At 52.4% G+C, this 15,881-nt stretch overlaps 1 protein-coding gene across 3 annotated transcripts in view; it reads right to left on the reverse strand.

The window, feature by feature from the left end:
• Positions 1–15,617, reverse strand: part of LOC147013611 (KH domain-containing RNA-binding protein QKI-like) — a 73,489-nt gene extending 57,872 nt beyond the window's left edge. For 2 of the 3 annotated variants that reach the window (XM_085855557.1, XM_085855556.1), the window contains exons 1-2: positions 14,725–15,615; positions 12,551–12,642 (exon numbers count right to left, since the gene is read on the reverse strand). In XM_085855557.1, coding sequence (XP_085711683.1) covers positions 12,551–12,642; positions 14,725–14,908 — 276 coding nt within the window. In that variant the 5' untranslated portion in view covers positions 14,909–15,615. Of the gene's footprint in view, positions 1–12,550; positions 12,643–14,724 lie in introns of all 3 variants that reach the window. The other variant, XM_085855555.1, reaches the window with a different exon arrangement.
• Between the last annotated feature and the right edge of the window lie 264 nt (positions 15,618–15,881).

Below are 15,881 nucleotides of genomic sequence, written 5' to 3' on the forward strand. Positions count from 1 at the left end.
TCAAGCTGTGGTGCATCGTTTGGGAATGTCAAGACTCTGACCTTGATTTCACAGATGATGCAGTCATATTTGGGGAGACGATGGATATCCATTTGGGGGCCCTCGAGGTGCTGAATGAAGAGTCGGAACCACTGCGATTACAGGTTTCCTCGGTCAAAACTAAGATCCAGGCTTTCAATGACATCTTGGATGCTGGTATCTTATCTGTACCCATTTGTGGTGAGGATGTTGAGGTCATGGAGAGATTCACTTGGCAGGGATATTCATATCTCTGCTGGCTGTGAGCCAGACATCAATAGACGTCTGGGTGGAGCCTGGGGCGTTATGGATTCAATGGATCATGGGGTGTAGCGCTGTTGGTACCTGTGCAGGACGACGAAAGCCCGAATTCAGGTTCTTGGTGCTTCCAGCCTCGCTCTACGGATGTGAGACTCTGACTCTGACCAGAGATCTGAGACGGAGACTTAATTCTTTGGGACCAGGTCTCTTTGGAGAATCCTTGGCTCTCACTGGTCAGACTTTGTATCCAACGAGCGACTGCTGAGGGAGACTCAAATGAGATTTGTTACCTGCATAGTCCGTAAGAGTCAGCTGCGGCTGTATGGACATGTGGTTAGTTTTCCTGACGCTGATCCTGCTCACCATATTCTCTCAGTGAGAGGAGCCTCATGAGTGGAGGAGGCCAATCGGCCGACCATGTACCTCGTGGTTGCAGCAGGTTGATCAGCATCTCAAAGAGATGGGGATAGGCCAGGCATCTGCCTGGGGGATGGCCAGATGGAGGCCCCTGGAGTGCCAGCAGAAAGTGGATGCAGCGACGCGCTGCTCCGGCACATGCTCCCATACCTGACCTGACCTGATCCTTCTACTTCTACTCATACCCTCCACATCATCTGCGATGCTTCCGAACGAATCTATGGTTCAGTTGCCTCCCTGCGTACCGAGGATGTGCATGGGCGGTCCATGTTACCTTTGACCTGGCAAGATCCGACATTGCAGTGAAGCGTCGATTATCTATGCCATGATTAGAGTTATCTGCCACACTCATTGGAGCTCAGCTTTCCCAACTACTCCTCAAAAAGCTCACCTTGACTATCCACCAGGTGGGTTTGTGGAGTGATTCAACGACTGTTCTCAACTGGCTCCATTCTGATTCCTGTTTGTTGGCACCCGAGTGGCTGAAATAGACAATTATCTCGAGTCTGCTCTCGATAATTGGGGTTATGTTAACACAAAGGACAATTCTGCGGACGACATTACACGAGTCCTCCATCTGCACCATCTGTGCCAGGATAACTGTTGGAGGTATGGTCCTCCATTCCTTGTGCAACCTCCCAATCAATGGCCTCAGTTGCCAAATATAGATCAAAGGGATGTGACTAAACTCCGGAAGTCGAACTTCTGTGGAATCCTGTCAGTGGACATAAACGCCTTACCCAACCCTTCACAGTCCAAGACTTGGAGCGATCTGGTTGTGACTGCACAGCAGTGTTTCAACAGGGTGACCCTCGAATAAAGACTGTCTGACCTTAAGCTGTCACCGGTGTGAGGAGATAGAGAATCTTCTGCTTCAACGCTCACAGCACGATAGTTTTCCGGACCAAGTCCAGATACTTGCACAGGGAAAGATTTATGCCTCGGAGACTGACTGGCATCTCTCTCACCTGAATATGACCTTATTATTGGTATCAGAGTTGGAGGAAGACTACACCAGGCAGATATCCTCAAACAAGATGTTGTGTATCCTATTGTTTTGGATCATAATAGTCATCCAGTAATGGTGATGCCTTCCTTATGCCCATCCGTTGCGTCATTGCTCATGGGGGAAACCTCACGAGATCTTATTGGACAGAGGCACCAACTTCCGAGAGGATGCTGAACTTCACCAAACCTTCTCTGCCCTCGAACATCTCCAGTTCTTCGAACATGATCTTGCCCAGCATCTCACAAACCGGCAAGTGAGCTTTCGCTTCAACCCACGTCATCGCTGGCGTCACCGCCACATCCTTGCCAATCATTTCTGGTCTAACATTATTAAGTATTACCCTCCCAAGTCTCCAACGACGACAGAAGTGGCAGGAGAGTAAGGAGTTGACCACTGATGATGTGGTGCAGATCTTCGATTCCCAGCTGCCTCGTGCCCAGTGGTCAGTTGGCAAGGTCATGGAGACCTTTAGGGTCTCTCCGGAACCCTAAAGATGGTCTCCGGCCAGATGGTCGTGCTCGAACAGCCAGCATTCAAATTTGTAGCAAGAACTACGTTTCACCTCTCGCTAAACTGATCTGGCTGCCGAAGCTTGAGGAAAATGTATGAGAGGTGAATGGACTGAAAGACTTTCTTCTTTCTACAAATTTATTTCACAAATTTGGGTGTGGCTGTTTTTAAGTCTTTACTGCTATTCCTCGGGCGTAGCCAGGCTGAGGCAGACGAGGCAGTCACCTCATCGCTCATTTCCTGAAATATGATCTGGCCTGAGCCCTCTGGCCATCTGAGCTCCCTGGGTAGTAAACTATCAAAGCTACCCAGGCAGTGCTCTGAATACTCTTATCTCCACTCCTATCACAATACCTAAATAGGACAATACCCCCCCCCCCCACTCCCCAGACAGTGACTGAACAACCCTCCTCCCAGTACACTGATCTCATGAGGCACCAGCTCGTGCACTTGGCTCTGTCATTGCGATTGAATGATGACAGAACATGTGGGGTCGGGCGTGGTGATGGTGTGGGGTGGATTTACAATGGGGGCTAAAATGTTTTGACACAAATAAAATTTACTGTTTGACTGTATGGATATGGATATATATATATATATATATATATATATATATATATATATATATATATATATATATATATATATATATATATATATATATATATATATATATATATATATATATATATATATATATATATATATTGTTGCGGTATTCGCGCCCGCCGGCGTGCTGACGGCCACGTAACTCGAATCGTGGCACGTCGCCCACCGGACGGACAATCCAGTCGTGACCCTCTCGGACTAACGCCGGGAACCAGTCACGGGTGGACCTTTCGGTCTCACCGCGATCGAGCCAATCAGCCCCCGCGTGGGATAGGGTTGCTCGCCGACCCGACCTACCTAAGTACCCACGCGGAGGGTAGACCGGGCGATCGCACCTCGCCGCAGGTCGACTTCGGACACGGGCCACTTAAGCGACCCGTTCCGTACTATCAGAATAACCGAGCGGTGTTATCGTCGACCTCGACGGTTCGATTAATTATCGGGCGTATTCAGCCCACTACCAACCCTTTACGTGAAGCAAGATGGGGATTCAATGGAGGAAAAGACGAAGCGAAGCGGGAGAACAGTTCAACAATAAAGCACATTTATTCGCGGCACACGGGAAGCACACAAATACAATTCCACCAAATGCACACAAAAAAAAGAAAACACAATTCCATTTACACAAAAAGCCAATATAAAAGTGAAAACACAGTGCAGAGCTAATACCGACTACCGAGCACACGGCAACACTTATACAATTCTACTTCACAGACGGCGCCGACAACACATACCCAAAACCAAGGAAAAGAATACCCTCAAGGATGAGGCGGGCCTGAGGCCGAGACCGGGTCGCGCCTACCCGTCTGGTGATGAGACGCGGAGCGGCGATGGCGCCTCACTCCGCGGGCCTCGCGGACAGTGCCTGGCAGGGGGTGGGAGAGGGGCCCCCTTGGTCGCACTATCTCAGCGCGGGGGGAAACAGGAGGGGGTTGCTGATGCTCGGGGTATAGAGGATCTTTATTATCCCTGGTGTGCGTCTCCACCTCGGCCAGGTCGCGTTGCCGGCCTTCCTCAGGCGTGCAACTCCCGGCACCGTCGCGAGCACCCCCTCGTCTGCCTTCGCCGCTGCCGCCTCTCCGCCTCTGGACTCTCCACCCTGGACTCTTCTTTGGGCTCTCCTCGTTCGACTCTCTTCAGCTTCTCCAGCTACTGCAGGCTTCGGGCTCCAGACTTCCACACTCGGCTCTGACTGACGAACACGGTCCTTTTATCCCCCCGTAGCTTCGCCTTTGACCCCCTCCCTTTGACCTTTCACCTCGCTCCCCATTGGCCCGAGAAAAAGTGGGCGTGAAGGCTTTTTGATCCACAAATTTGCATATATCGATCGTTCTGGAGGCGGGGCCAAATCGCCCCTCGCTCACCGATTGGACGGCAAAAAGTGGGCGTGTGTCGTTTTTGATCCGTTTTTGAAGCACAAAATCCGTGATTTTGTACACGCTGTTCGACGCGCGCCCTGCACGAGTCCAACACCGGTACCCACAGCGGGGCAAGAACGGTGGCGATGCTATGGTTGCGAGGTGTGACGTGAAGGTCGTGGCGGTTGTGGTGAAGCGGTGTTGGTGGTTGATGTTGTGGTTGTGGTGATGGCGGTTGGTCCAAAATAAAGATAGTAAAAGAAAAACGGCTATCCTGAAGAGTCGCAGCTCGCATAAATGACATGTATTCCCACTAGACAACGGGTTTGGACCTAACTACACATGTACTTACCGAGATACCTCACCTAAGGGACCTGAATGGTGGTTTGCGAATTTGGTAACCACAACACTACCCCCTTCCCTTTTTACAGACTCGTCCCGAGTCGTCAAATTTTCGTGTGCCATCATGTGTAGTTTTCCCCTAGTACATTTTACCTACGGATCCCTGAGTGCGACATTCATGGTATTCGTGTCCCCAAAATAAATAACCTGAGGGCTGCGTAACTACCTAAACAAACTCACTCACACGGACGACTTAAATAAAATTGCCGGCGCTAAGACAGACATGCCGGGGGCGCACTCATATGTACAGTACATCTTACCTTAACTTACAAATTTTACACTAAACCATGGCCCAGGATCACTGAACTCTGCAAAGAAAAGCAGTTAGCAGGGAGCCAGGCTGCCCACATGCAGTCTCTGGCTCAAAACAATGCAGGTGACAGGGAACGTGGCTGGCTGCTCACACGCAGTCCAAGGCCTTCCCTTTTGAACTGAACGCAGTGAACCACAACGGTGCATGGGCTGCACAAACGTAGTCTCCGTGCCAGCTCAAGTGGCACACGCAATGAGCACAACGAATGAATGGATGAATGGATGGACGCAAAACACGGTGCACGGGCTGCCACTGCAGGCCCGTGTTGTAGCTGCCAACAGGGCAGTTCTCGCAGCTTGCAAACTGTTGCCTTGTGGATCCTGGCGCACATGGAAATGAACAGGGGGGGCAAAGCAAAAATTGAACGGGGCTGGTGAACATGGGCAGTGGGCATGGCATGGCATGGCAAAGGTGAGCAGGCAAACAGCCCGCAGAAGAAGGCCGCTGCAGGCAAACATAGCGGGCAGATGAACTGGCCGGCACAGGCCTTGAAGAAAAACAGCCAGCAGATGAACTGGCCGGCACAGGCCTTGAAGCAAACACGGCCAGCCGATGGCACAGGCCTTGCAGCAAAACAACAGCTGCCGATGAAGTTGGCCGGCCTCCGCCTTGAAGCAAAACACGGCCAGCCGATGAAGTTGGCCAGCTCTTGCCGTTCAGTGGAGGTTGGTGGAGGGAGTGCGGTGGTGCTGGCCACTTGGAGGGCGGGCTCGGACCTACCTACCTGTCTCCCTCCCAACCTATCGCCTTTGCCTGTCACTGTACATACCCACTCCCTTAATTTGTCAAACCCCAATTTAGCCCCAACTTATTTTTTTCTGTTGTTTTTATTTTTACTCCCCCACTATAAATCGTCCCCTAACCCCCTTTATCGTCTTTGTTCGGCTAACCTATCCTGTCACCTAGCCTACTCCCAACCCCTACGTTCCCTTCCCGGAGGGGAATAAGGGAGAGCTAGCGTCCTGTGTCGAGGCCCAATTCAAGCCTCAGAATGGCCTCCCCAGAGTTCGGCGATCTATAACCAAAGTGGGTCCAGCGGCCCACAACGAGAGCGAGGGGATGGATGGTGCGGAGGGGTACATCTCCTAATCTACCCTATCCATTTAACAGTTAAACTACCCCGGGGCTTTCAACAAGCGCCTCTCGCTTAAACTATTGGTTCTAACAACCCAGATTCCCGTCGCCTGTGTTGGTGTCCTTACAATTTCGGGCCTCGCCCCCCAATTTTCTCTCCGTGCCCTCACACGGTCTCCTGGCTGGGACACGTGGCTCCCTTTGGCAGGCACGACCCTCTGCCGAATCTCCCGCTATGGCACCCCCGGGCACTACACTGCCTCCGAGCCTACCAGCTCCCTAACACCGGGGAGTGCCCCCATGGCACCTCCCCTGAAACGCACACGTGGCAGGCCGGCCTCCCGGGCCCCTTTCCCAGGCTCACCCCTGCCCACACCCCTGCCCACGCGGCTAATGGCGCCCGGGCCCCCGCACCAAGCAGGCGCACCCGTGCCCACTACTCTATCCCGGCCCCCCATGGGCCCATGGCCTACCGCGGCCGACTAGCCTGGTGCCCGGGGTACCCACTCAGCGATACTCACCTTTCGCAGCCACGCTCCCAAGCCCGTCAACAGGGCTCCTGCACCCCTCCAAATGGGTCTCGAGCCTACTTTCCCACCAACAGCAAAACGACCTCCATTTTTCAATTTGACTAACCCAGCTAACTCACTCTACACTGACCCCGGGGTCCCTTGGGCGGGAGTCACTCCTCCCCCCAATCACTCATCGCACCATGCATTCCCCATTCGCTCCATACACGCAGACCCGCTGGCCTCACTCACTCAACAAGCACATGCTTCCACTTCACTCACCAACTCTTCAACACACACCACTGAACTCTGCCATCCTTCTATCTACATCCCCTAACTAACTCGTGCTCCCACGTCGTCCCTTAAACTAGTAGCACGTTCCTTTTAACACTACGTAGCTAAACTACGTCCCCTCTACACATCCACAAGTCTGTCACTGTCTCCAAAATAATCCCATAAATCAATTTCCCAACCTAAATCTGGCTACAATCCCTCTAACTAATCCATTCCACGGACTCCATGAGGACTTACCCCTGCCCCATGAAGTCGGTCTAACTAAGCTAACCCTTCCCCCTAACTAGTTTCCATCCTGTGCCCAGGTAAGGGGGTCTTTCACCCCTTGCCCAGGAATCCTGTGCACCCGAAAGTGAGGCTTGCTTTTTTTTTTTTTTTCCCATGCGCAGCACCTGCGCGGCAACTCAGAGCTCGCGCACTTTGCACCTGCCCGTGACGTCATGCAGCTGCACGTGTTCCTCGTCCCTCCTTGGACGGGACCATCCGGCAGAGATACCCCTCCTGCCGGATTCCAACCCCACGTGCAGCCATGGCGTCACCGTGCGCATAAAAAAAAACACAAGCCACACGTCTCGAGGGGTTCCCCACGCGAACACATGTGCTTTGCCCGTTGGAGCTTAACACACACGATCGCGTGGAGAACCCGTCCGGTCCAAATCCATTTACCTGCCTAAACTTTGTCCGTCCGCGGGATCGGCAAATCCACCGCGTGCGTTTCCGGACCGGGACTTCACTCTCGCAAGCGAGCACGTGGCGGTCTCGTGCGTTGCACAGCACGAACCGCGTGCTCACTGCTGGGCGAACCCGGCACGGTCCCCGAAACAACTACAGCCGCTACCCGGCTTTCTTTACTCACATGTCTCCGTCGTCGCCTCCATTCAACCCACGCACACCTGCGTGTTTCGACGCACACAGTCCACTCCATCACATTCACACGGGGAGACGCGGCTGCGTGCTCCCGCATGCCAACCGACATCTCCCTCACATATCGCTCTCTCACACACACGGTCTCCCTTGCACACAACGACCTTGCACACGGCCGTTCACTCACGCGTGCGGGGGCACTCACCCGCGGTGCCTCACTCACAAACACGGCGACACTCATACACGGTACCTCATCCACACACGCGGGGGCACTCAACCGCGGTGTCTCATCCATACTCCGTGCCTCACTCACACATACGGGGGCACTCACCCGCGGTGCCTCATCCACACACCGTGCCTCATTCATACACGCGGAGGCACTCAACCGCTGTGCCTCATCCACACCCGGCGTGCTGGGAAGCACGTACTCCGGCACCATCGCCACCACACCACTCACACACGGGGTCGCTTCCACACACGGGGACGCACTCACGCCTTGCACCACACACACAGGGACAACCACACTGGGGATTCGTGTCCCCACAAGGGTCTCCGGGGCCTCTATACCCCCCAAGCTCTCCAAGCACCTGTCCACAGCACCCGTCCCCTCAACCTCGCAAAGCACGACCGAACTCACCTGGTCGTGATCCGCCTCAAGGGGGCAGACTCCCTCCCCTCGTTCCTGGAGGAGGCCATCCAGGTGCTCGCACTGGGTCTCTACCCAGTCCGCCAGCTCACCCTCACTATCCTCCACTACCTCCGTGTGTGTGTGCGCGTCACTTACCCCGTCCTCACCGTGCAGTCTCTCCTCTATCGTTCCCTTCCCGGCTACCGTCACTGCCAACTCTTCACCCTTTACCTCCCTTGTCTCAACTATTATTTCCTTTGTCACGGCCTTCATGCCCGCCTGCAGGCATCGGCCCATGTTCTGCGTCTCCCCCCGGAGCTTTTTCGTTTCTTCCTTCATGTTTGTTTCCATTTTAGTTTTCATGCGTTTTATTTCGTTTGTGAATGTATCCATCTTTTCGTTCATGCCTTGTGTATTCGCATCCATTCTTTCGATCATTTGTTTGTTCATGCCTTTCATTTCGTTTTTCATTTCATTTGTCATTGCCGCATTCATTTGTGCCAGCATGGTGAATAGCTGGGCCATGTCGGATGCACTCAAGTGAGCCGTTTCGGCAGGGGTTGGGGAAGGGTCTTGGTGGAGAGGGGGGGGGGAGGTGTCATACACCGTGGCCGCTGCCGCACCCACCTCGGGTCCTGGGTTCAGTTGGGCGAGTCCGTGTTCCTGCACAATCAACATTTCCTGCTCGGGGATTCCATCCTGGACCATGGATCCTACACATTCTACATCCATTTCTAATACCCCCGGCTCCCGCTCGCCTTGAGACGCCATCTTGCTTCTCGTGAAGGGTTAATTTGCTCGCTCGTAATTTGGAGGGAATCGGGGGTCGCTTCTCTCACCCCTGGACCGATTCCCGTGAATTTCGCTGGAGACAGGAGAGCCCGTTGTCCCGTTCTCCAATACCAGTGCCGCGAGGAGGGCGATGAATTTGTATCGCACGACCTGACACCAGTGTTGCGGTATTCGCGCCCGCCGGCGTGCTGACGGCCACGTAACTCGAATCGCGGCACGTCGCCCACCGGACGGACAATCCAGTCGTGACCCTCTCGGACTAACGCCGGGAACCAGTCACGGGTGGACCTTTCGGTCTCACCGCGATCGAGCCAATCAGCCCCCGCGTGGGATAGGGTTGCTCGCCGACCCGACCTACCTAAGTACCCACGCGGAGGGTAGACCGGGCGATCGCACCTCGCCGCAGGTCGACTTCGGACACGGGCCACTTAAGCGACCCGTTCCGTACTATCAGAATAACCGAGCGGTGTTATCGTCGACCTCGACGGTTCGATTAGTTATCGGGCGTATTGAGCCCACTACCAACCCTTTACGTGAAGCAAGATGGGGATTCAATGGAGGAAAAGACGAAGCGAAGCGGGAGAACAGTTCAACAATAAAGCACATTTATTCGCGGCACACGGGAAGCACACAAATACAATTCCACCAAATGCACACAAAAAAAAGAAAACACAATTCCATTTACACAAAAAGCCAATATAAAAGTGAAAACACAGTGCAGAGCTAATACCGACTACCGAGCACACGGCAACACTTATACAATTCTACTTCACAGACGGCGCCGACAACACATACCCAAAACCAAGGAAAAGAATACCCTCAAGGATGAGGCGGGCCTGAGGCCGAGACCGGGTCGTGCCTACCCGTCTGGTGATGAGACGCGGAGCGGCGATGGCGCCTCACTCCGCGGGCCTCGCGGACAGTGCCTGGCAGGGGGTGGGAGAGGGGCCCCCTTGGTCGCACTATCTCAGCGCGGGGGGAAACAGGAGGGGGTTGCTGATGCTCGGGGTATAGAGGATCTTTATTATCCCTGGTGTGCGTCTCCACCTCGGCCAGGTCGCGCTGCCGGCCTTCCTCGGGCGTGCAGCTCCCGGCACCGTCGCGAGCACCCCCTCGTCTGCCTTCGCCGCTGCCGCCTCTCCGCCTCTGGACTCTCCACCCTGGACTCTTCTTTGGGCTCTCCTCGTTCGACTCTCTTCAGCTTCTCCAGCTACTGCAGGCTTCGGGCTCCAGACTTCCACACTCGGCTCTGACTGACGAACACGGTCCTTTTATCCCCCCGTAGCTTCGCCTTTGACCCCCTCCCTTTGACCTTTCACCTCGCTCCCCATTGGCCCGAGAAAAAGTGGGCGTGAAGGCTTTTTGATCCACAAATTTGCATATATCGATCGTTCTGGAGGCGGGGCCAAATCGCCCCTCGCTCACCGATTGGACGGCAAAAAGTGGGCGTGTGTCGTTTTTGATCCGTTTTTGAAGCACAAAATCCGTGATTTTGTACACGCTGTTCAACGTGCGCCCTGCACGAGTCCAACACCGGTACCCACAGCGGGGCAAGAACGGTGGCGATGCTACGGTTGCGAGGTGTGACGTGAAGGTCGTGGCGGTTGTGGTGAAGCGGTGTTGTGGTTGGTGGTTGATGTTGTGGTTGTGGTGATGGCGGTTGGTCCAAAATAAAGATAGTAAAAGAAAAACGGCTATCCTGAAGAGTCGCAGCTCGCATAAATGACATGTATTCCCACTAGACAACGGGTTTGGACCTAACTACACATGTACTTACCGAGATACCTCACCTAAGGGACCTGAATGGTGGTTTGCGAATTTGGTAACCACAACAATATATATATATATATATATATATATATATATATATATATTTTTTTTTTCATGATTAATGTGGTTGAAATGAACATTAACAGTTTTAAATTTTGAGCATTGAAATTAGCCAAGAATAGGTTTCTGGGCATCAAAAATGCATTGGCTTCTGGGGGCCGCTCAAGGCCCCCAGACCCCTCGCCGTAATAAATGGCGTTGGTGCTCGCAATGCTGCGCTATGCGCACCGTCACATCAACCAAGTTCACCTCATCGCTTTTGGACATCTGGCTACGCCCTTGTATGCATGAACATTTTACTGCTGTTCTTTTAAATGCTTTCATGCACTCTGTTGATGTCATGTTGGTATAGTGCAAGCCTGTAATTCTTATCTCTTTTTCTTCTAATTTCTATTTTCCACTGGAAAGGGAAGGAACTTCCTGTGTTTTGCTCATGTGAGCGAGACCGTTTCGCCATCTTTGCTTTTGCTTCAATAAACCATTGTGCATAAAAGGAATTTTGGTGTTTCGTTCTATCCGAACCATTTGATCATGACACTTTCCTGGATCTACTGTTCTCTATTATCCTCCATACTAGCTAACCTTACTATACTGGAGGATTCAAGTCTACTTTGCAGGGTTTTAAAAGGGAAATTCTATTGGGTTATAAAGGGAAATTCCAACAGGTTCTAAAGGGTAATTCTAATGGGTTTCGTTCATTTCTCAGCTTATTTAATATTAAAAATTCCAAACTGAACCCCTTCCTTTGGACACAGGTGTGATTTTTTTAAACTAAAATTGCCAATAATTTTTAAGCAAGCCCTGCATACAGTTTAATGCCTGAAAAATAACACACATATAAGTGCTTTGTTGTTCAACTCAAGGAAAGGCTGGCTCAAAGTTAATAAGTATTGCATGGTATTATATTAAAATTAATTAACCAGACACGGTGACAAATAGTTACTCCTTCAACCCCCTGTATCCCCCCCCCCTTCCACTCGAAAGGCAAATTAAAAGGAGTTTTAATGTTACTGACTAAATTAGACATTTAAAGAAGTCAGAGTTTGAAGCCCTTGTGTGTTTAAGGACATAGTAGTAATCAACCGGGTTGCAGTCACGTGACAGCCACCATTGTTGCGCACATTGCAAATGCTGCTTGGATGGCCTGGGGTTTCATTTCCAAAACCGAGCAGTACATCAAATGGTTTAAAAAGAAACTAGAAGGGCACGAGGGAGAGCGCATACCTCCGTCACGCAATGCCTAATCCACGAGAACATATTGGGCTCATTACATTATTGAAATATAATGCGATACAGTACTACTGTATATCGTTTTTGGCCCTATCTCTCAAAGGTGAAGAATCACTTCAACAATTAAATAAATCTCGTATCCAGATTCGGATCTTCACCAAAATCGAATCAAATCGTCCTCGTCACACACCCAACCTGTCCACAAAATTTCATCCGAATCCGTCCACAACTTTTTCAGATATCCTGCACACAAACAAAGACAGACAGACACAGACAAACAGAAAGGGGTGAAAACATAACCTCCTTCATCTGGTGGAGGTAAATAAATAAATAAAAATTTTAAATCGGAGAAATCACATAGCCATACGGCTTTGCAAGGGTCCACTCAGTAGAATACAAGGTGATTTGCAAGACTATATTCCATTGTGCTACCTGAGGATCAGGAAGAGCCATTTCACAATTTCCAGTGCCCGTTCCCACGCTCAGCGTATCTTGGTACATGCAACGCCGTACTCGAGTGATCTCTAGGAAGGGGAGTACGGCAAAAGAACACAACGCTTATCAATGTATTTGGTTACACGGAACTTTGGTATGGATGGATGATGATGTTCCAGGAGAGAACTAGCTAAGAAAAAAATAAAAAAATAATTATATAACAATTGCCTCGTTTGTTATAACCAATGATGGAATTTGCACAGAAATACATTAGTGGTGTAGCTCTTAGTATTGGGGCTTTTGGCTTCATGCAATTGCGACAACATAAAATATATATTAATTTTTTTTAAAAGGCAAAGAAATACAAATAAATAATGGAGGGGAAAGGACAGATGGTAAATATAAAACACAAGCATCACCACCCTTACAAATCAATCACGACCCATACAAATCAAAAATCACTTTACTGAATTCCAAGAGCCAGCTCCACTGCAATGCAAGCCCTCCCTCAAGCTATTTGGACAAAACCTAAAGATAGTAATGGAATGTATTCTGCCTGTTGTACACTCATCGACCCCCGCCCCCGCCCTCCCCCCAACCACCCTTTTTTGACACTTCTATCATTCCTACATTCCACTCCAGAGGTCAATTCAGCATGGAGATGAAGCATACGTGAAGGGAGGGGGAGGGTTGGGGGGATGGGTTCCAAGGACACATGGATTGAGAGCGTTTTTCAAATCTATCTTTAGCCTTGACAGGATCAGTGGGGGTTATGGAAAGGGGCAGAGGGGGGTCGTGTGGGGGGAGGAAGGGGAACATTTGCACAACTACGTGAGGGGACTGAATATTGTTGGGCACTCTAACTATTACAACATCAATAGACCCCATTGATCCTTCTGGTGGGAAATGCAGCACAACCTGTTCCCCCTCCGCACCACCAGGCGCCCTCGTCCCCCTCCGCACCACCAGGCGCCCTCGTCCCCCTCCGCACCACCAGGCGCCCTCGTCCCCCTCCGCACCACCAGGCGCCCTCGTCCCCGCCGCACCACCAGGCTCCCTCTTCCCCCCCCGCCCCCCCAGGCGCCGTCGTCCCCCTCCGCACCACCAGGCGCCCTCGTCCCCCTCCGCACCACCAGGCGCCCTCGTCCCCCTCCGCACCACCAGGCGCCCTCGTCCCCCTCCGCACCACCAGGCGCCCTCGTCCCCCTCCGCACCACCAGGCGCCCACGTCCCCCTCCGCACCACCAGGCGCCTTCGTCCCCCTCCGCACCACCAGGCGCCCACGTCCCCCTCCGCACCCCCAGGCGCCCTCGCCCCCCTCCGCACCACCAGGCGCCCTCGTCCCCCTCCGCACCACCAGGCGCCCTCGTCCCCCTCCGCACCACCAGGCGCCCACGTCCCCCTCCGCACCACCAGGCTCCCTCGTCCCTCTCCGCACCACCAGGCTCCCTCGTCCCTCTCCGCACCACCAGGCTCTCTCGTCCCTCTCCGCACCACCAGGCTCTCTCGTCCCTCTCCGCACCACCAGGCTCTCTCGTCCCTCTCCGCACCACCAGGCTCTCTCGTCCCTCTCCGCACCACCAGACCCTCTCGTCCCTCTCCGCACCACCAGACCCTCTCGTCCCTCTCCGCACCACCAGACCCTCTCGTCCCTCTCTGCACCACCAGACTCTCTCGTCCCTCTCCGCACCACCAGACTCTCTCGTCCCTCTCCGCACCACCAGACTATCTCGTCCCTCTCCGCACCACCAGACTCTCTCGTCCCTCTCCGCACCACCAGACCCTCTCCGCACCACCAGACCCTCTCGTCCCTCTCCGCACCACCAGACCCTCTCGTCCCTCTCCGCACCACCAGACCCTCTCGTCCCTCTCTGCACCACCAGACCCTCTCGTCCCTCTCCGCACCACCAGACCCTCTCCGCACCACCAGACCCTCTCCGCACCACCAGACTCTCATCCCGCTCTACCTCGATTTGAATCTCCCCCTTATCCTCATCCTCCTGCCAATTGCATCGAAATCCAATTACTGCTCCAAAACTTCTATCAAATCATCAACCCCCCCCCCCAAAAAAACCACTTTCTCTTTTGTAAATAAACTTCAATCATTTGGTGCTTTCATCCAACTAAATAAAGTTCTCGGTGCACGTCGCGCCCGCCCTCGGGCGTCCCACCTTGGTCCAGAAGCCTCTCCAAGTGAGAGAAGGCCCCCCCGAGGCTCGGCAGGGCGGCCAGCACCCTCTTGTCTCGGAGAAGCTGCATCAGGTATTCGGGGCCCACAATGGGCCGCTCTCTGTCCGCATTACCGTTCCCTCCTGCGGCGCTCCGGACTCCGGGCTCCTCCACGGGTGACGACATACGGCCAAAAGTAATCGTGGAACGTGGAAACAATTAAAATAAACAAATAAATCAAATAAAACCCCAACGGCTTCTTCCCTCCTTCGTGGCGCTCCCGACGACAACCCCCAACTACAACTCCCGACGACAACCCCCAACTACAACTCCCGACGGTATAAATCCTCCACCGACTACTTTTACCTCCTCCAACGAACTCGCCTCACCACGGCCCGCTCGGGCCCGTTAACGCTTCCGATCACCACAGGATTTCCACAACTTTTCTTCTTTTAGTTTTCTTTTAATTTCGCAAGTCTCGCGATACTTCCAACAATTAGTCACAAATTGATCGAAAGCCAAAAAAAGTTTTATCAAACGGTAACTTTGTATCAAAAGAACTTTCGACCTTATTCTCGGGTATTTATTACAAAACACCAGTGCCCAAAAAGCGCGCAATGCGACAACTTTATAAATCTATATTTTCTCCTCAGTTAAAAAAATGTCACCCGACCAACGCTAAGTTTCTTTTTCCCGCCCCCTCACACAGTTTTACCACAACGTTCTCCGAACTTTACCAACCAACCAACCCCGGCTCCTGACACAACCCCCAGCGGAGCTCAGAGAAGTCTCGCAACTCCGCTCGGCGAACTGGAACACGCCGCTTGAATCAAATGTTAAAGTTAACTTCACCAAAGGCTCAACCCCCCTCCTCAGTCGGAAAATGACCAAAAAAAAAAAAACTTTTTGGAGCTTCTGCGCATGCGCAAGGAATTCCGTGCTCTTCTTCTTCTTCTACTTCTTCCTCTTCTACTTCTTCTTCTACTTCTTCTTCTACTTCTTCTTCCTCTACTTCTTCTTCTCATGATGTGAGTTCCTTCACAAGAAATTTGACGCATGAGGAGGCCATGATGACGGTCAAACGCTGTGCTATCATTACCAACCTATTGTTGTTTGTCCGTTCTCTATCATCTTTAAATGCTCAGCATCAAGCAACGAA

This window comes from Eptatretus burgeri, chromosome 14 (assembly GCF_056783735.1).
Source record: "Eptatretus burgeri isolate ZD-2024b chromosome 14, Ebu_testis_v1, whole genome shotgun sequence".
Taxonomy (NCBI): Eukaryota; Metazoa; Chordata; class Myxini; order Myxiniformes; family Myxinidae; genus Eptatretus; species Eptatretus burgeri.